This window comes from Sorex araneus, chromosome 1, assembly GCF_027595985.1.
Source record: "Sorex araneus isolate mSorAra2 chromosome 1, mSorAra2.pri, whole genome shotgun sequence".
Lineage (NCBI taxonomy): Eukaryota > Metazoa > Chordata > Mammalia > Eulipotyphla > Soricidae > Sorex > Sorex araneus.
Genome location: NC_073302.1, coordinates 134,347,952 through 134,370,202, shown reverse-complemented (window position 1 = coordinate 134,370,202; position 22,251 = coordinate 134,347,952). Strand labels below are relative to the sequence as shown.

The 22,251-nt window shown below is 39.5% G+C and overlaps 1 protein-coding gene across 1 annotated transcript in view; it reads right to left on the bottom strand.

Annotated features, from left to right (window-relative positions):
• ITGA2 (integrin subunit alpha 2) overlaps positions 1-22,251 on the bottom strand; it is a gene marked incomplete at its 5' end in the record, with an annotated part of 87,323 nt that overhangs the window by 28,482 nt on the left and 36,590 nt on the right. Inside the window, 7 exons of the mRNA XM_004608523.2 lie at positions 448-587; positions 3,328-3,464; positions 4,711-4,914; positions 8,698-8,841; positions 10,466-10,611; positions 11,490-11,628; positions 13,805-13,881. Coding sequence (XP_004608580.2) covers positions 448-587; positions 3,328-3,464; positions 4,711-4,914; positions 8,698-8,841; positions 10,466-10,611; positions 11,490-11,628; positions 13,805-13,881 — 987 coding nt within the window. The remainder of the gene's footprint in view (positions 1-447; positions 588-3,327; positions 3,465-4,710; positions 4,915-8,697; positions 8,842-10,465; positions 10,612-11,489; positions 11,629-13,804; positions 13,882-22,251) is intronic.

Genomic DNA, 22,251 nt, shown 5'->3' with positions numbered 1-22,251 from the left:
TACTCATTCTCTGGGTAGTTTGGCAAATCGAATACTCTGGGCACGATGTATTTTCTCTCTCCTTTCATGCTTATTAATTCTTTAAGAATAGGAGTAACATTTATTATTTGTTCTAAATTGATGCTTTCTAGACACATCAGCTAGCGATGCTCCCATGTCCCCATGGTTTTAAGTAATGCAACTTTTGGTAGAAGAAACTCAGAGCAAATCTGTGGGTGTCAATGATTATGGAACAAACATGACAATCCTCTAGTTTTACCATTTAGAGAGAACAAATGGGTATCCAAACCCATGTCCCATGCCTGCGGAGCCCATCTCAAACACCTCCAAGGCCTCAAAGCGAGGGGCACTTTACATGTCTGCTAGTGAAGACCATTTCTTTAGGTCTATCACCTTAAAACTCTAGAAGCAAACCTATACCAAACAACTGATTTCAGCTCTACTCACCCACGTGACCGTTTGGCTGGGTAGGTCTAAACTTAGCACTGAAGCATAGTTTGAGATTTATATCAACGTTCTTGTTGACCAAAATGATTTTTTCTGGTGTGAATGAAGCACTGACAGATACATCAGCAATACTCTGTGACCTAAAGACAGAAACGGAACCAGCAAAGATGAGTGTTATTGTCAAGTGCACAGGCTGACTCTGCTTCAGTGTCTTATCCAATGCCCCTTTCCATGTTCTATCCCAGCAACACGTTACATTTGTAAGCTCTAAGAGGACAGGTATGAACATGCCTTTTGTGCTTGTGATGATAAGAACAGCACAAGCCACATTCATAGTTTCCTATAATGCACACATGCCCTGAGCATAGGATGGGTCTGCAACCTCCCAGCAAATGAACAACAGTCCTGTTGAATTTTCTAGCATGAAGCAGGGACAAGCACTCGTCTCTTTCAAAGAAGAGAAAGCAGGTGGCCAGCGGGAGTTGCAGGGCTGGGAAATGTGGTCAAAGGCATTGCCCTGCTGCTTCCATGGAAGACTCTCCAGGCCTGATATTGGGAATTAGCTGAATTCCAGAAGGACACTGGGAAGTGCTCCAAATGTCTGATGCTGGCTCAGCCTGTTAGCTGAAGGATTTTCACAGATACATGGCCTCATTTGCTCCCAAAACACTTCTAGAGTTGGAGTGAAAACAAGAGTGAGGTAGGTAGAGCAAATAATATCATTATTGGGTGGGGGCTTGCATCACACTCAGTGGTGCTCAGGGGTGTTTGGGGGTAGCTCCATGTGCTGCTCAGGGCCATGTGTTACGGGGATTGAACTGGGTCAGCTGCAGGCAAGACAAGGAACTCTGTACTACCTCTGGCCCTGTGTTTTAGCAATGAGAGAATCTGAGACACAAAGACATTTGACTTGTCATTTTACTGAGTAATTGTTAACAAGTGAGAAATCAGATCCCACGGTCTCCTAATTCTGTCGTCAACTGAGTCTGAACTTCAGCACAATAACCTCTAGTCTATGGTCTTGACTATGTACCAAATAGCATGTGATTCCACTGCTTTGAAAGCACCATAGAAAAATACAAAAAAAATTCCTTTTTATTTCAGGCACCACCTGAAAAACTGAGTTTATTATTTTTTTCAATAACTATACACAAATTCATCAGAAACCCCAAAAAGCAGTCAGATAATATCAAATAACAAATATAACATGACCTCAATCATGTAGCACTGTAGCATTGTTGTCCCATTGTTCATCGATTTACTTGAGCACCAGTAACGTGCCCCTTGTGAGACTTGTTACTGTTTTTGACATATCGAATATGCCACGTGTGGCTTGCTAGGCTCTGCCGTGCAGGCAGAGTACTCTTGGTAGCTTGCCGGGCTCTCCAAGAGGGATGGGAAAATCGAACCCGGGTTGGCCGCGTGCAAGGCAAAACACCCTACTCACTGTGCTCCAGCCCAAACATACAAGATCTAATTTGTCTAAGTAAATATGTTCCTTAAATCAATCTCTTTGAGAAGTTTAGCACTTATCCCAATGGCTAATACTGACTTAAATTATATTGTAATTTTATTTTTTAATGTCAAGAAGTGACCCTCAAAATAAGTTTCAATACTCTAAGGAATGCAATTACAAAACAACTTTAACCTAGCTTGATTGATCACTTCCCAAACTGATATGACTGCGTGTGCCTTGATGTTTTTCAAAGAACCAAATCCTCCTTCAAAGAAAAACATTTGGTAACATTGATGAAAAGGGAGGGAGCTCACAGCACAAAGTTTCCCAAGATGGTAACAGAGTGACTCTGATAGAAAGATACAATTTCTTATTTGAAATTGCTCAAAAAGGAATCCTTGTATTACACTGCACTTTTAATGAAATTCCACTTGTGATTTTACTCACTAAATATATTTTATTTTTAAAAAATTCTGCAATATTATCTTGAATTTTACTTCTCCCACACAAAGTTTTCATTAACACAATGCACTACAAACAAGTGCTTCAATTGGTAAAGGGTCTTGGATGTTCTGGTCATGGTGGAATGCAGAAATTTTGTGTATCAACACCATAAACACTAATGCTATTATAACATGTAACCATATTACCTAACTATAATAATAATAAAAGCCATATACTTCACTCTTTGAAACCACAAGCCAAATACTTGTAAATAGTATTATTCGGCTCAGAAACAATGAAACACCCAAATGTTTTTTTGCTCTTGATGTGCATTGAGAGCATTATTTGCAACAGAGATGAGTGAATGAATACCTGACCAATATTTGCTTGCAATCTCTTGATCAAATCTCTATTTCTTTGTGATTCTAGTTTCTGGCAAGATCAACCTATTTATTTTTGTCCCTGAATCACATGACCCTTGAATCCCTTATTACCTGTTCTTAAACACTTACTGGACTCACTGAGAAGTCAGTGAAGCCTGAATAATGACTGCCTATCTAGACTAATAACTGAAATAGATATCCCATAACCTCATGAGAAGCTGCATTTTACCTGTGTGGCCTGAGTTTTCAGTAACTTTAGGGAATTCTCACGAGGTTTCCTTTCTGAAAATTGAGGTAAGTCTATTTCAAAGATAAGATTCAGAAATACCCTGGATACCATTTCAAGGTCTTAGTCTTTTCTATGAATATTCCTGTTCATTATGTAGGGAATAGAACTTGATCTAATGTAAACAGGTGATATTTGTCTCCTCTGAAACAAACACATTTTCTTTGTGTGAACAGTGACTGATAAATGTCCTGCATACTTTTATAGACTCTCATGTTTGTGTCCCCATCCCAGTACCCACAGAGCAATCTGTTCTATTTGGCAGGTCACTTTAGAGTTATTTAGTTTGTATCAGGCTCCTACGGACTCACCAAAGCTGGACCACTTGTCCAAAGGCGCCAATGGACACATCAGGGATGGAATCTCCATTTAAATCTCCATAGCCATCTAAGGATCTCCCAAAAAACTGAAGATGGTTTCGAAAGGTGACATCAGACCCTAGGATTTTCTGAAATAGGATTTGACACAAAATTATTATGCATAACAATAAAGCAGAAAAGGAGCTTCTATGCTGCTTTAATAATTGTCAAACTCTCTAAATGACCATTTTCCAGGTTATCTTTATTCTGTTTATCATCTCTGCAGTCATATAATCATAAAAAATTAGAATGAATCTGTTAATAAAGTTACAAGTCATCACAAAGCAGTGATGGGTGAGGACACTAGGAAGGACTTGTTGCTAGTTCAGTCCTTACTCCTGACCCCCAACTCACTTCTTTTGGATTTTTGTTTCAAAATTGCCTTTAAAGAATTTTTTAATTGAATCACTGTGAGATAAGCAGTTACAAAGTATATGACTGAGTTTCAGTCATACAATGTTCCAATACCCATCCCTTCACCAGTGCACATTTCCCACCACCAATATCCCCAGTTTCCCTTCTCCTGTCCCCTTAGCTTGCCTCTATGGCAGACACTTTCTTCTTCTTCTTCCTCTCTCTCTCTCTCTCTCTCTCTCTCTCTCTCTCGCTCTCTCTCTCTCTCTCTCTCTCTCTCTCTCGCGCGCGCGCGCGCGCGCGCCGCGCGCGCTTGCTCTCTCTCTCTCATTTTCCTTTTAGACACTGGTCTGCAATGCTGTTTACTGAAAGGATACCATGCATATTACTTTACCTCCTTTCAGCATTCAGTTCTTTCTCTGTCCTATCTGCACTCCCCCTCCCACTTCCTACCATGACAAGCTTCCTACCATGGACCATACCCTTGTTTCTACTTTCTTTAGGTATTATTCACACAAATATGTATATTTATATCCCACAAATGAGTGCGATCATTCTATACTTGTCCCTCTCCCTCTGATTTCACTCATCATGATACTGTTCATGTCTACCCATATACAAGCAAATTTCATGACTTCATTTTCAAAGTTGCCTATTTAATTAATCTTTTTTGGCACTCCTTCAATCCTAAAAATTTTCTATTTTATTTATTGAAAGTTTCTATTTTTTTTACCTATATCTTCCACAATAATGTACAATGCAGGGAGTTTTTTCTGCCCTGTCTTTGCAGCTTGTCAATGTCTAAAGCCAAGGTTGATGCAAGTAGCTATTAAGAATTTGCTGAAGGAGTGAATAAAATCCAAAACAAATACAAAAACAAAACGTGCAAAAGAAAAGTAACTAAGAGGGATCAACTAGATGGTCTGCATATTCTAGTACAATGATGCAGGCGAATGCACCACTACAAAACTCAAGGGTTACCTGGGAGTACTTCAAGCGAATGGTGTGTTCATGACCATTGTAGATGTAAACAGCTCCAGAGTTCTGATTTTCCAAAGGTGATCCAACTATCACATCATTAAAGCCATCCATATTTATGTCTGAAAGAGCAGCAATGGCTGAACCAAACCGGGCATTTTCTATACCTTCAGGGCCTTCAAGTAATTGGTGCCAATTCAAAATGCCCTTGCAAACAGGGAAGAAGGATGATTAAAACAGGTCTTATGAATCTCATAAGGAAAACTAACAGAAAACGAGGCATAACATAATCTCAAATTATTAAATACAAATCAGGCTTTAATCCTAGAATTCAAGAGTCTATATTTATGAGCAGAATTGCAAGCAAAAATGTTAGCAAATCCAAAGTATGTCTGTTCTTTTTTTATTTTTTTTATTTTTAATTTTTTATTAGTGAATCACCGTGGGGGTACAGTTATAGATTTATATATTTTTGTGCTCATGTTTCCCCCATACAGAGTTCGAGAACCCATCCCTTCAACAGTGCCCATTCTCCACCACCAGTAAACCCAGCATCCCTCCCACCCTCCCCAGTCCCATCTCCCCCCACCCCATACTGCCACTATGGCAGGGTATTCCCTTTTGTTCTCTCTCTCTGATTAGGTGTTGTGGTTTTCAATAAAGGTATTGAGTGGCCATTGTGTTCAGTCTCTAGTCTACATTCGGCACGCATCACCCGACCACATTTTACTTGGTGTTCCCTTCTCTGAGTTATCCAGAATGAGGGACCAGCGTCCAAGCCATGGAGATGGGAGGCATCACCCTCCCCAACTTCAAACTTTACTACAAAGCGGTAACAATTAAAACAGCATGGTACTGGAACAAAGGCAGACCCGCAGACCAATGGAACAGGGTGGAATATCCCTACACACAACCCCAAATGTATGATCATCTAATCTTTGATAAGGGAGCAAGAGATATGAAGTGGAGCAAGGAAAGCCTCTTTAACAAATGGTGCTGGCACAACTGGACAACCACATGCAAAAGAATGGGCTTAGACCTCAACCTGACACCATGCAAAAAAGTCAGATCAAAATGGATTAAAGACCTCAACATCAGACCACAAAGTATGTCTGTTCTTTAGCTAAGGTAAAAGGAAGTAATCTTTACTACAGTCACACAACCAATATAAGAGAATACATTTCTCTCCTCTCCTCTCCTCTCCTCTCCTCTCCTCTCCTCTCCTCTCCTCTCCTCTCCTCTCCTCTCCTCTCCTCTCCTCTCCTCTCCTCTCCTCTCCTCTCCTCTCCTCTCCTCTCCTCTCCTCTCCTCTCCTCTCCTCTCCTCTCCTCTCCTCTCCTCTCCTCTCCTCTCCTCTCCTCTTCTCCCCTCTTCTCTCCTCCCCTCCCCTCCCCTCCCCTCCCCTCCCCTCCCCTCCCCTCCCCTCCCCTCCCCTCCCCTCCCCTCCCCTCCTCTCCTCTCTCTCTCTCTCTCTCTCAATATTAGAATCATTTACTCCCAAACCTTTTGGTTTAAGGCATTGTGATGAAACTTTACCAAGATACTGGATAATATTAAGGTAGAGACAAAATAAAATGAAGTACAATATCTTAATTTAGATTCACACAAAATACTTGAGCATCCGATAGAGAAGGGACCACCAAGTAAAGGGTGGTAGGATGGCCCGTTCGGATTGGGAGATACAGACTGAAAGTAGACTATAGACCAAACATGATGGCCACTTAATACCTCTATTGCAAACCATAACACCCAAAAGGAGAGAGAGAGAGAGCAAAAGGGAATGCCCTGCCACAGAGGCGGGGTGGGATGGGGGAACACGAGGTGGGGGTGGTGGGAGGGATTCTGGGACCATTGATGGTGGCAAATGGGCACTGGTGGAGGAATGAGCACTTGACCATTGTAATACTAAAGCGCAAGCACAAAAGTTTGTAATTCTATAACTGTACCTCACAATGATTCACTAATAAAAAATTTAAAAAAAAATAATTGAGCAATGCCATAGCTATAATGACATAGGATGTAGAAAATAAGATTGTTAATACATTATAAGATATACTATATATGGGGCTGGAGCGATAGTACAGCGGATAGAGTGTTTGCCTTGCACGCGGCTGACCCGGGTTCGATTCCCAGCATCCCATATGTTCCCCTGAGCACCTCCAGGAGGAATTCCTGAGTGCATGAGCCAGGAGTAACCCCTGTGCATTGCTGGGTGTGACCCAAAAAGCAAAAAGCAAAAAAAAAAAAAAGATATACTAGATAATTATACAGAAGGGCTGGAGCAATAGCACAGCGGTTGGGTGTTCGCCTTTCACGAACTCATAGGAATGAATTCGATTCCTCCGCCCCTCTTGGAGAACCCAGCAAGCTACCCAGAGTATGGAGCCCGCGCGGCAGAGCCTGGCAAGCTACCCGTGCGTGTTGGATATGCCAAAAACAGTAACAATAAGTCTCTCAATGAGAGACGTTACTGGTGCCTGCTCGAACAAATCGATGAGCAACGGGATGACAGTGACAGTGACAATTATGCAGAAAGAAAAGACATCCTTTGCAAAAGAAACTTTTTTCCCTAATTTTGAAATCATGAAGGGAAGTATTTTGTGAAGCCACATGAAAGCAAAATTAGGCAATAGAGATTGCTCAATGGGTTGAGTGCATGCTTTGCACGCAGGAGGTTCAGGTTTGATCCCTGACACAGAATGGTCCCTCAGGCACTACTGAGAGCAACGTCTGAGTAGGCCCAGAGAATCACCAATTGACTCAAACCAAAGAGGAAATGGTATTCACAAGAAACTGGGTCAGTATTGATTCTTTCTCTTTCTTCCCTCCCTCCTTCCCTTTCTTTTTCTTTTTGTGTTTTGGGCCACACCTGGCTATGCTCAGCGCTTACTCCTGGCTTGTGCTTAACAATCACTCCTGGCAGGCTGGAGGGACCAATTGGGGTGCCAGGGCTTGAACCCGTCTTAGCTGTATGCAAGTCAAGCTTCGTACCTGGCCCCCTCAGAATTGATTCTTTCATCTTTTTAATAATGTTATGGCAATCAATTTGTACTGAGTACCTATTTGCCGATAAGGTACTGTGAGATTTTCTCATCTTCAATAATGAAATTCAGAATGCTTCACAAGCAAAAAACATTTAATGGGAGTTTGTTATATTTTCAAATAAGCAGACACATCTTTTTGAAAATTATCTATTATACATTTTATATGTTTTAGAATAGTTTATCGGCTTATATTCAAGGAATATTTTTACATAAGTAAAATAAATTTTTTACATAAATAAAAATAAATAAAATTGGACAAACTCACATAAGTGGAACATAATATTTACAATTTTAATATCAATTTCTCTTTATATCCTTTTCCTTTCCATTTTTAATGTCATCTCATGCCTTGAATTTTGGTTTTCTTCTCAGGTTTCACTGAGTTCATCACATTACGTGCCTAGACTTAGAGAGTTCGGTCTCCTAGTTGAAAAACTGCATTTTCATATTAGGTAGCAAGGACTAGATATTCACACTAAGTAATGAAATTTCCTGACAACTAATGTAGAAATCTATCAGCATTATATTGAAGTTTCCAAAGTACCTCGTACAACTTGTCTTTTCATTATAAAGTGGTAATAGGATAATTTTGACATATTTTTGGCATCTCTTTATAGAAAAGAATACTGAATGAGATCCTTGGGAAATACACAGATGTGTGTATAGACATGTGAATATATTTCTAAAATCATGTACAATCATGATTATTCAAAGACATCTCACAGTAAATGTCAGTACACTATAATTAAGTTCTCGGTCATTATTTTTATAGACTCTTAACATTATGATTAAATGATGATATCATCAAAATGATGAATGATAAACCATAATACATAGACATATCTTCATTCAATTTGGTGATATTCTTTATTTTGGAAAAATCCTTATTAACTTTTATTCACTAATACTTTAACAAATTAAGTCAATTAACAGAATTTGCTTTTACCTTTGAGATAGTAAACATGTAGACTCTTCCTTCCTCTTTCTTTAGATCATTCATGAACATTGGTGCCCCTACTAAGAGCACATCCGTAATACTGTCTTTATCCACATCAACTGAACACAGTACACTCCCAAAGTAGGAGCCAATCTGGAATGAAAAGCAGATCAATCTTTGGAAACCTCGAATTCACGATTTTCATATAACACTGATACTTCATTTGTTCATTTTACACAGGAGATCTGAGTGTTTATTACCCCCATGTAAAAAAAAATGGATAACCTTGTCTCTTTTCTCAGGTGTTATCACCATCTAACACATGTCCTTCAACCTGAGCATCCCCCCAAATCACCCAGAATCAGTCGCTAAAATAGAGATTGCTAAGACCCATTCCCAGAGATTCTAATGTGATGTCTGGGCTTCAATCCAGAAAACTTTTCTGTAAATGTTTTATAGGTGTTTCTGATGCTGATAAAATGACCTAAGAGAAACACTCAGATGGTACATGACATGTGTTGAAGAGAAAGGTAAGAATAAGAATAAGGAGGTGAAACAAGTAACTATTCTTACCTGGTAAAGTATATTTAGAATTATATAGATAGAGGTAAGAACCAGATTCCATGTATCTGAAGGGAGGAAGTAAGGAAGGTTTAGAAAGAATGTATTGAATTACATCTTAAAAGAGGACTCGGGTATTTCTAAATGGAGTGGAGTAGTGGGAAAGCATAAAGACAGCATGATTTTGGACAGAAGATTCATTGGGAGAATGGAAGGCTAATTGCAAATAAAGTAGAAAGTAGTAGGAGTTTGAAGATTCATCCCACTCAACCAATGTTTGATGGCTGCCTATGAAAATATTTCTTAGGGATTTAAACATGAGCAGGAAATGATTCCTTTCATACACTTTCATCATTTTTATCAAATAAAAACACCCTGATTAAAATGACTAAAGAGGCGTGAAGTATAGCTTTGTGGTCAAGGAAGTCAAGGACTCTGATCCCCTTATTCCTGGAAAACCCACAGAGAAAATGGAATCAGATGGAATCTTCCACCCCCCAAAAAATCCATGTGGAGAGATTTGGTTTTTGGGCTCAAAAAGGGGAAATTTCTACTTGGTTTTAGGAGATCTGTGAAGCTCAAGTATATATCAAGCCCATAGTACAAAAGTGTTTAGTCAGGAAACAGGAATCTATCAACTGGACTTTGCTCGAGTGGGCCCTGGTGAGACAGTTACATTGGCTCTGATTAACAACTTCTCTCCTATCAGTTGAAAGTGACAGAGAATAGAGCTGTTTTCCTTCTAGAAACACCATAAACATAGGTTACCCTGACAGACCACAAGTAGCAATTCAGTCTTTAAAATGCTACATTGCTCTCTTATTTTCTTCTTCAGATCTTTGACTCAGAGTAAAACTCTCACCAATAAAATAGTGAATAGGTGCCTGTGATCAGGACATAACAATGCTGATGCATTATTAATCTAGGGCGTCAAAACATGGATAGTAGTGTAACTGAGAATCAGAGACTTGAGGCCTCACAGGATTGGGTTTTAACAACAGCTCCGCCTCACAGAAGCTATCTTAGAAAGATAGTTCAAGTCTCAAAGACCTGCCAAAAAGCCACATAGATCTCAATATTGTGAAGACTTCAGGAATGTTCAAGTCAGTGCAGATCTGGTTCAAGGTAGTCACTCAACTTCAATTCTACCAATTTCCCACTTCCCACCTACCCTTGTTTTCATAAATTTAAATTCAACTGCAAAAGTGTAGTTTACCTGATCACCTCTGTGAGCCTGAATAACTGATGCATTGCCTTTCTCATTAACACTGTACAGAACTATCTGGCCAGTATAATTTGCCCGAGGAGCCCCAGCAACAAAGTGGACACCACTTCCAGTAGAGATTGCAGCCACAGAATAACCTAGGAGAAATGGAGTTACAGAAGAAATATTATTACATATCTCAACCAGGTAGACATGTAAAAAGAGAAGAGTTGAGTTCAAGTTATTGTGAGACTTGCCTATTTCTCACTGCTTCTGAGCCCACCACTGAAGGCACAGCCTCCTGTTTCTAAGAGGAATAATATGAATCACTCCTGTTTTTGGTCAGAAATGTTACCTTTCCCAAGTACAAGTCTAGCTCTAGAGCTGCCTTCAATTTCTGTTTGTCCCCATCAGTCACCCACAAATATGCATACAACAAACATTTCTTAAGTGAATGACTAGAATTTAAAAGATAATGTTGTCTGGTGAAAATAACAGAAATATTCACATTGCAGTCATGTGAGTTTTAATTTTGGAGATACCACTTTTTAACTGTTTGCCTTTAAGAACTTTATTAGCTTTGGTGGTTTTCAAAGGTGAAACAGTATAATTAAAACATTCATGGATATAATAATGTTTATAAGATCAGCTCAGGAATTATTCTATGTAGGTATTCAAACTCATTGACCACTTATTACAAAGGAAAAGAAGGCTAATAACTCCAATGTAATTTAAAACTAGCACTATATTGAGTGTAAAGAACTATTTAGATTTTTGAAAAACACAGGCATATCCTGTAGAGTGACAACTTCTTGAACAGTCAGGAGAGATTAGTAAGTACAAGCTGTGCTTGACCAAGCAATTATGGTTAAGGCCTGTTAAGTAAAGAGGTAACGTGCATATAAAATAAGCATAACAATTAGATAATAGTTTAAGGGTTTTGCTAAACTGATCTTAAGATCCAACAAGAAACTGGCTTAAAGGAAAGCAACTAGAATGTGATGAGCTAAATGAGCAAAATGTCACTCTGCCTTACCCAAATATGAGCTGTGATTTCTATCTTGCAGAATTTGGTCAAAGTCTTGTTTAGAAAAAATGAACTGCTCATGGGTTTTCTTCTCAACAATAGTCCCACTCCAGTCATAAGCTCCTACTGCACCCAACATCAGAATGTCCTAAAGTAATTAAAAATTGATGATCAATAAAACATACCACCTTTAGGGCATAAGATTGCAGGGTAAGCAATAAATACTGGTTAGATTTAAAGAAACATAAACACCTAAGCCCAGTGAAGCTATGTATGAATATAGGCTGACATATCTCAGGTTATTTTAACATATTTCTGCACAGAACTAGCCTTCCCATTGGCCATTATATTTGAAACTTTATTTGGCACATGACATTATATCCTCAATCTATACAGCAGTGCAGGAGGAGCACAGAAATATGTTCAAATTTCCATTCAAAGGTACAATTCACAAATGCATAATGGTTATGAGCCTTTGGAAAGGAACTGGAGTGAGCCTTTAGGAAGACCACAGATTCTAATAAAAAGCTTGCGGTGAATACAAGGCATGCTTGAGAAAGAGGAAGCACATGGACAGGAAGTCATTAGGGGCTGTGCTCTCCCAAGCACATCTTGGGAGCCCTTTTGACCTCTATTTTCAACTTTCTTCCTCTTTCTTACTGACACCTCCTCAAATGTTTATGTGTCATCTATGTCATTTATCTAAAAATAGTACAGCTACCAAAGGTCCCTGAGCCTGACATTCAGTCTATGGAAAGGAAGCAGTCATTAGTCACCATGGGGTGGGGGGGGGTCGGGGGGAGAACAAAGATTCAGATCAGGTTTGAGTCCTACCGTGATAGATGCAAACTCAAGCTGAATCTTCAAAGCTAGAAATCCTCGAATTTAGAATGATTAGCATAAATGTAAAGGTATTGTTAATTTTTTATCTTTTCAGTATTTTGAGCTCACAAAATACTAAAGATATGATTTGGGCCAGGAGCTAGAGAGGTGGTTCAAAGGGCTGAGAGTAGGCTTTGCATGTGGGAGGCTCTAGGTTTGATTCCTTTGATTCGTAGGATTACCTGGTTCCCCAATAATGCTGGAAAGAACTCTGGAGCACAAAGTTTGGAGCACAGAGTTTGGAAAGTCCCCACGTACTTCCAGAAATGACCCCAAAGTAAAAAGAATCCATTAACATAACAAACAGGAAAATCAGCTGTCCCATTTTGTGATCATAGAATGATGTGAATATTTGTTACAAATTCAGCACTCTGCATGTAGGGTGCAGGAAAAGGTGTTAGGGATTCAGGCAACGGACAAAAGTTCTAAAAGATGTGTGCAGACCTGTGTATGGGTTTATTTACTTTTTTTTTCTGAGGGTAATACCATAACTTTTTTTTTGCTTTTTTGGGAGGGGGGTCACATCTGGCGATGCACAGGGGTTACTCCTGGCTCTGAACCCAGGAATTATCCCTGGCGGTGTTCACTGGACCATGTGGGATGTTGGGAATCAAATCCAGGTCGGCTTCGTGCAAAGCAAACGCCTTACCCACTGTGCTATTGCTCCAGCCCCAATACCATTACTTTTCATAAGCACTCACTGACTGGATATCTATCTATCTATCTATCTATCTATCTATCTATCTATCTATCTATCTATCTTTCTATCATCTATCTATCCATACACCCATCCACTAGAAAGCTGATCCCAGTCTTCTTTCCCTGCTCATCAACTCCTTGAGTTCTTAACATCCCCTAAATGTCTCTCAGGGGCACCTATCTCTTTGCCCCTTTTATTGTCCTGATGCATATTCTGAATAAGTCAGAATTAGTAACTGGGAAATGGATGTTTCTGAGACAAAATGATGGATATTTCTGAGTTAGGAAGACTTGCCATCTCCCATTTTCCCTAATATCCTTACTCTTAATATTTTATGTTTTGCTCTTAGAAAAGAGATTCTCTAGAAATAGTTATGACAAGAGCTTCTGCTTTTAATAAACTTTTCAAAGTTAATTGGTTTAAAGGGAATTCTTTCAATGATAATAGTTTCTATAGATATAGTTCTTGCCCCTGGAACACTTCAAGACTTTCTTGCATATTGTCATTTATTCCACTAATATAAAATCACTATGAAATAGGGAAGAGAAGGTATTATTAACCTTAATTTTTTTAGATGGCAAGTCAGTCACATACACAAAAATAGACTGACTGGCAATCTGTGCTATTGATTATTAAAGCGCTATTCCCTCCCCACTTTTTTTTGTTGTTGTTATAGAAAGCCGCTGTACAAAGAGTGTGAAGCCAAATGACAGCGTGGCTAGATATTATCTAGTATACACACATTTTGAGGAGAGTAATCTGCGCTGAATCCCACTTGTGACATTTCCATCTGAAACTTCTCTCCCCCTTGAACAGTACCTAGGGAATAGAAGTTTCAAAATTTACATTAAGCATCACTTTTTAAATCAGATGTTCAAATATTCAAACAGATATATATGTATATATATATGTGCCCTTGTATTTGCTTGTTCACATGTATGTATGTATATGCATACTCTGTTCTGATGTTCACTTTAAAAATACAGAGCTAAGGGGCCAGAATGATAGTCCAGAGGGTAGTGTACTTGCCTTGCATGCAGCTAATACAGGTTCAATCCCTGTTATATCCTCTAGTCCCTGGAGCACTGCCAGGAATTATCCCTGAGTATAGAGCCAGGAGTAAGCCCTGAACATCACTGGGTCTGACACAAAAACCAAAACAGAGCTGGGGTTGGGGATAGTACAAGAGGTAAATTTCTTGCCTCACACACAGCTGACCTGGGTCCTATCCCTGGCATCACTATGGCCCCCTGAGCTAATCTTGGAAGGGAAAATCACTGTAGAAGTGTTCTAACATATATACCTTAATCTACAATCAGGGAAATGTGTGAAAGTGTCATAAGACGAGCACTAATGTATTAGTCACTCTATGTCACTCTATGTCAGTCACTCTATGTCAGTATTTATTGGCATACTTATGAATTAGGGAATGAAGTGTGACAAAAAAAAACTGAGATGATCTTTTACTTTTTTCAAATTTATCATTACTACTTATGAAGTGAAGGGATTATTTTTTAGCTTTTTAATATTGGTACTCAAAATGTACATATATCTCAAATGTAGCTGGAAGAGTTCAGTGACTGATCTGTACTGAAAATTGTGCTCAGAGATACTGGTTTGTTTCAGGAACCAGGTTTCATGACTAAGTAGGAACTTTACCAACTGGGAAATTTGTCTTAGTTTTACATATGTGCTTGCCTCTGACCCTAGCACCGTGAAACTCACTGAGCATTCCTTTTTCACAAAATGTGGCCAAGATGAGACCCTTTTCCCATCGCCACGCCTCTCTGCTTGCTCCTCAACTGTGTCGCCCCTGTCCTGCAGGTAATCGGCCCACCGTGAATTCCTCCATCTGGGCTTTCCCTGCCCTTCCCGGCTCTCCCACAACCTCCCAGACCTGAGCACTGCCAGTGTCCTAAGTGGTTACTGTGGGCGTGGCCTGTATCTCGGGGGCGTGGGCTCAAAGGGGCGTGGCCTCCTGCCGGGGCGGTGGCAGCAACCACAGTTATTACTATTTTTTAGCATAATCTGTATAGCCTGTTCCTTTGAAAAATACCCTGGCCATCTCAGTCACTCTATGTCAGTAGTATATTAGCTTATTTTAATTCCACAAAAACTATCCATGAACAATAGAAACTTTGCAAGGAGAGCATAGCCTTAAACCTTCACTAGAGGCCCCACATAAATCAGGATGAATGCCTGAGATTAAGGAATAATTCTAGAACAGGAACAAGGCTACCATTTTCAATTTAGCGCAAACAGGGCCACTCCTACCGCAGCAAGAGGGAATAGGGATAGACAACTAGAACATTTCAACTCAATACTTCCATACCAATATGAAGAAACAGAGAAAATTCCCTCCACGAAGAGAGGATGAAAAAAAGATTCCAGAAGCCTCAACAGGGGCTACCCACCTATACGACATTTCAGAAAAAGAATTCAGAGAGGAAATCTTGAGGAGAGTAGATGTACTCCAAGCAACCATGGTACAGACAGCCAATAAACTAAGGGAGGATTTAAATGAAGCATTGGAGCGGTCCACCAAGAAAATGCAGGAAGAAATGAGAACAGAAATTTCAAAACTACACACGGAAGTCACACAAATAAAGGAATTGGTAGATGAATTAAAAATCTCAGTAGGAGCCCTCAACAGTAGAATGACTGCAGCCGAAGACAGAATCAGTGATCTTGAAGATGAGCTGCACAAAGCTTGCAGGCAACAACAAATAATGGCAAAAGACCTCAAAATGGCCGGAGAGTGAATCAGAGTCCTAGGGGACGACCTCAAGAGGAACCATTATGTTGTTCATTGGAGTACCAGAAGCACAGGGAAGTAACCCCAATGGAAAAAAAAAAAAAACAGTGAAAGACATCATTGCTAAGAAATTCCCAGAACTGGAGGAGGCAGGCATCCAGATCCAGGAAGCCCAAAGAGTACCAGCAAAAAGAGACCCGAATAAAAAGACTCCAAGGCACATCATAGTCAGAATGATGGATGCTGTGGATAGAGACACAATACTGCAAGCAGCAAGGTCAAAGAAGGAAATCACATACAAAGGAGCAACCCTCAGATTTACAGCAGACCTATCAGAGGAAACCCTCCAAGCCCAAAGACAATGGTGGGACATGGTGAAAAAACTCAACAAAATGAACGCATCACCAAGAATACTTTATCCGGCTAAACACTCACTCAAACTCGAAGGAACCATACACTATTTCTCTATTTCTCGGATAAACAACAGCTCAGGAACTTCATAGACTCAAAACCAAACTTAAAAGAAGGTCTAAAGGGGCTGCTGTAAAACAAGGAAGAACCCCACAGGAACAACAAACCCCAAAGGAAGATGACACAAAACCCCATGACAATAATTTCTCTCAATGTCAGTGGCCTAAATGCACCAATTAAGAGACACAGAGTGGCAAAATGGATCCGGAAACTAAACCCAACATTATGCTGCCTGCAAGAAACACACCTGAACAATCAGAACAGACATAGACTCAAAGTCAAAGGATGAAAAACAATCCTGCAGGCGAATAACTCCCTGAAAAAAGCTGGGGTGGCAATACTAATATCTGACAACATAGATTTCAGGTTGAAAAAGATTCGAAGGGACAGTGAAGGTCATTTTCTAGTTATCAAGGGATATGTATGACAGGAAGAAATCACACTCTTCAACGTATACCCACCTAATGAATGACCAGCTAAATACTTAAAACAACTCCTAACAGACTTTAAAAAGGACATCGCTAGCAGCACAATAATAGTTGGAGACTTCAACACAGCCTTATCACCGCTAGACAGATTGACAAGAACAAAACTCAGCAAGGAAACACTGACTCTGGAAGAAGAAATGGAAGAGAGAAGCCTAATAGACTTATAAAGGGCTTTACACCCCAAAAAGAAAGAATACACATTCTTTTCTAGTGCCCATGGTACATTTTCCAAGATAGATCATGTACCAGGCCACAAAACATACCTCAATAGAATTGGAAAAATAGAAATTGTATCAACTATCTTTTCAGACCACAGTGCGCTGAAGATAGAAGCTAATCACACACAGACACGGAGAACCAAAGCAAATACCTGGAAAATAAACAGCTCAATGTTGAACAATGAGTGGGTCAGCAAGGAAATCAAGGAAGAAATCAAGAGATACCTCGAAACAAACGAGAATGAAGACACGAGCTACCAAAACCTATGGGACACAGCTAAAGCCATGTTAAAGGGAAAATGTATAACTCTGCAAGCATTTCTTAGGAAGGAAGAAAGGGCCTACATAGATAGCCTGACTTCACAGCTCAAGATCTTAGAAAAAGACCAGAAAAAGGAACCCAAACCTGACCGAAGGAAAGAAATAATAAAAATTAGAGCAGAAATTAACGACATGGAAGCTCAGAAAACAATCCAAAAGGTCAATGAAACCAAGAGCTGGTTCTTTTAGAAAATAAACAAGATTGATAAACTGCTAGCAAAACTCACAAAGAAAGAGAGAGAGAGAGAGAATCCTAATAAACTGACAGAGAAATGAAAAGGGGAACATCAGGACAGAAGCCAAGGAGATTCAAAAGATCATCAGAGACTACTTTGAAAGTCTGTATGCCACAAAACAAGAGAACCTAAAAAAATGGATGAATTCCTTGATTCCTTCAATCTCCCAAGATTGAACCAAGAAGACCTGAAATACCTGAATAGAACCATTAATATCAAGGAAATCGAAACTGTAATCAAAAGTCTCCTCAAAAACAAGAGCCCAGGTCCAGACGGATTCACTGGAAAACTCTTCCAAACATTTAAAGGACCTGTTGCCAGTTCTCCTCAAGCTTTTCCAGGAAATTGAAAAAACAGGAACCCTCCCAAACAGTTTCTATGAGGCACATATCTCCCTAATACCAAAAGCAAAGAAAGATACCACAAAAAAAGGAAACTATAGACCAATATCCCTGATGAATACCGATGTGAAGATCCTCAACAAAATATTAGCAAATAGGATCCAACAACTCATTAAAAAGATCATACACCATGATGAAGTGGGATTCATCCCAGGGATGCAAGGATGGTTTAACATTCAGAAATCAATCAACATAATCCATCATATCAACAAAAGTAAAGATAAAAACCATATGATCATCTCAATAGATGCAGAGAAAACATTTGACAAGATCCAACATCTGTTCATGGTAAAAACTCTCACCAAAATGGTGAGACTTTACTCAAGATAGTCAAAGCCATCTACCACAAACCTATGGCAAGTATTATTATCAATGGGGAAACGCTGAGGGCCTTTCCTCTAAGATCAGGGACAAGACAGGGATGTCCACTCTCACCACTGCTGTTCAATATAGTACTGGAGGTACTTGCAATACCTGCTAGGCAAGAAAAAGATATTAAGGGCACCCAGGTAGGAAAAGAAGAAATCAAACTCTTACTATTTACAGACGATATGACACGATATGGTACTATATCTAAAGAAGCCTAAAACCTCTACTAAGAAACTCTTAGAAACAATAGACTTGTACAGTAAAGTTGCAGGCTATAAAATCAATACCCAAAAATCCATGGCCTTCCTATTTGCAAACAATGAGACAGAGGAAAGACACATGAAAAAAAAGCAATCCCATTCACAATCGTGCCCCAGAAAATCAAGTACCTTGGAATCAGCTTAACTAAAGAAGTAAAGGACCTCTACAAAGAAAACTATAAAACGCTACTCCATGAAATAAAAGAGGACATGAGGAAATAGAAACATATCCCCTGCTCATGGATAGGGAGAATCAACATTGTCAAAATGGCAATACTCCCCAAAGCATTATACAGATTCAACGCGATCCCTATAAAAATACCCATGAAATTCTTCAAAGAAATGGATAAAGCAATCCTGAAATTCATATGGAACAACAAAAGCCCACGGATAGCTAAAACAATTCTTGGGAAAAACATGATGGGAGGCATCACCTTCCCCAACCTTAAACTTTACTACAAGGTGGTAACAATTAAAACAGCATGGTATTGGAACAAAGGCAGACCCGCAGACCAGTGGAAGAGGGTGGAATATCCCTACACACAACCTCAAATGTATGATCATCTAATCTTTGATAAGGGAGCAAGAAATGTGAAGTGGAACAAGGAAATTCTCTTTAACAAATGGTGCTGGCAAAACTGGACAACCACATGCAAAAGAATGGGCTTAGACCTCGACCTGACACCATGCACAAAAAATCAGATCAAAATGGATTAAAGATCTCAACAGAGACCACAAACCATAAGGTACATTGAAGACAAGGTCGGCAAACCCTCCATGATATTGAAGCTACAGGTACATTCAAAGATGACACGCAACTGACCAACCAAGTGGAAACAGATAAACAAATGGGACTATATTAAACTAAGAAGCTTCTGCGCCGCAAAAGATACAGTGACCAAAATACAAAGGCAATCTACAGAATGGGAAAGGATATTTACCCAATACCCATCTGATAAGGGGTTGATATCAAGAGTATATAAAGCACTGGCTGAACTCTACAAGAAGAAAACATCCAACCCCATCAGAAAATGAGGTGAAGAAATGAACAGAAAATTTTCTAAGGAAGAGATACGAATGGCCAAAAGGCACATGAAAAATGCTCTGCATCACTAATCATCAAGGAGATGCAGATCAAAACAACTATGAGATACTACCTCACATCACAGAGAATGGCAGACATCCAAAAGAACAAAAGCAACTGCTGTTGGAGAGGATGTGGGAAGAAAGGGAACCTTCTACACTGCTGGTGGGAATGCCGACTGGTTCAGCCCTTTTGGAAAACAATATGGACGATTCTCAAAAAACTAGAGGTTGAGCTCCCATTTGACCCAGGAATACCACTGCTGGGAATATATCCCAGAAAAGCCAAAAAGTATAGTCGAAGTGACATATGCACTTATATGTTCACCGCAGCACTGTTTACAATAGCCAGAGTCTGGAAAAAACCCGAGTGCCCTAGAACAGATGACTGGTTGAAGAAACTCTGGTATATCTATACAATGGAATACTATGCAGCTGTTAGAAAAAAATGAGGTCATGACGTTTGCATATAAGTGGATCAACATGGAAAGTATCATGCTAAGTGAAATGAGTCAGAAAGAGAGGGAAAGACATAGAAAGACTGCACTCATCTGTGGAATATAAAATAACAGAGTAGGAGACTAACACCCAAGAATAGCAGTATATAATACAAGAACATTGGCCCCATGGCTTGGAAGCTGGCCTCACATGCTGGGGGAAAGGCAGCCCAGATAGAGAAGGGAACACCACGTAAAATGTGGTTGGGGACCCCGCGCAAGAAGAGAGAAACGTGCTTAAAGTAGACTAGAGACTGAACATGATGGCCACTCAATACCCCTATCGCAAACCACTACACCCAAAAGGAGAGAGAACATAATACCTTCCACAGAGGCAAGGTGTGGTGGGGGGGACGGGATTGGAGGGTGGGAGGGATACTGGGTTCATTGGTGGTAGAGAATGGACACTCATGGAGGGATGGGTTCTCGAACATTGTATGAGGGAAACACAAGCACGAAGTTGGGTAAATTTGTAACTTTACCCTCATGGTGACTCACTTATTAAAAAATAAAGAAAGAAAAAAATGTGACCAAGATGCTTTCATTTATTAACATGCAGAAAAGGAAGTTAAATAACAAAGGATACACAGAAATAATTCTTAGTAAGGTAGACTCTGACTCACCCCAAATTCATACTACCAGATAATCATGAAGACCAAATCATTTCTCATTAGCTTTTAGAGTTTGTTGTGATTATTCATTCTCACTTCACCACAAACTCATTTATTACTAGTCAAATGATTTTCTGTTACCTAGGGTTACCTTAGATTTTAATTAGTTTACAGATCTAGACTTAAAAGCACCACCGAAGGTTTATGAAGAAATAATTCGTGTTGGGGTAGGAATACAACTTTCTAGTGAATAAGAGATGAAAATTTGATTAGAGAAATGAATATTTTATTCATATAATTCTTTAGGAGCCAGCTTTTGAAACAGTACTTGGTACAAAGGTGTTCAGAGGACTGGATGAGCCTACCACCCCACCTGCCCAAGCAGAACCTGGCAGCGAAAAACGTCTAGAACCCAATCCCCACCATGGTCCTGGCTGATCTCCACAGACCTGGGACGAGCCTCATCTGGGAATGAATCTGTTGAAAAACTCAGGTATGCAGATTTTGTAACCAAAATCTCCAGGCTCTCACAGAGTCATGGATAGATGACCTACCCACATCTCCCAGTTCTTCTGGGAGTCTGGCAGTCATGCCCACAAACTGTCTCTGGAGCTATTAAAATCTCAGTAGTAGGTCATGATCCAGAGATTCACAAATAAATCTTGGAAGAGAGCAACATGATGCAGGGATACCTCTGGACCCCAAAGTCATCATCCACTTAAAAAATTAACTCCAGCTGTGTCACCTTATTAAAAATTTTAGAATTACTGGAGTTACATCTCATACTCTGCACCACTGATGTACCAGGAGCAGCACATCACATTGGATGGGATGTAAAGTAGAAGGCAACCAATCTCGATTAAAATATATATTAGCACATAGGTTCAACTTCTAACAACATGTTAGTAATCTCTTATACATAAGCTCAGTGGGTTAAGGGTGAGATACAACAATCATCATACAATTTTTTTAAGGAAACTTTTTGGATAATTTTTAGTGGATTTTTCATAACAAGCAATACAAAATAAATTATTTATGGCCACTATTGCAGCAGGCTTGGATGGAAGTTGGGGAAATTGGAAGTAATGGTGGTGGGAAGGTATAATAGTGGTGGGATTGGTGTTGGGATATTGACTGTAATAAATTATTATTAATTTTATAAAAAACTTAAATTAATCAGTTAATTAAAAGTACTAAAGATTGGAATAATGTAAACCAGGTGGTATAAACAAGATAATTATGTGCCTAAATATTTTTGTAAAAGTTTCAAATAAATGCAGTTTTTTTCCTGGTTAAAAAAAAAGTAGGTGTTGAATAAATATGCTCTTTAATGTTGAATTACTTGAGATTCACCAGCAGAACCAGGATTTAGATCACTTGAACTTTTCACCAATTGGGCAGTATGTTCTAGTTCTTTATACAATGCTCTTAAACATGTGATGTTTCTACACATACCAGACCTTACAAGACAACACATAT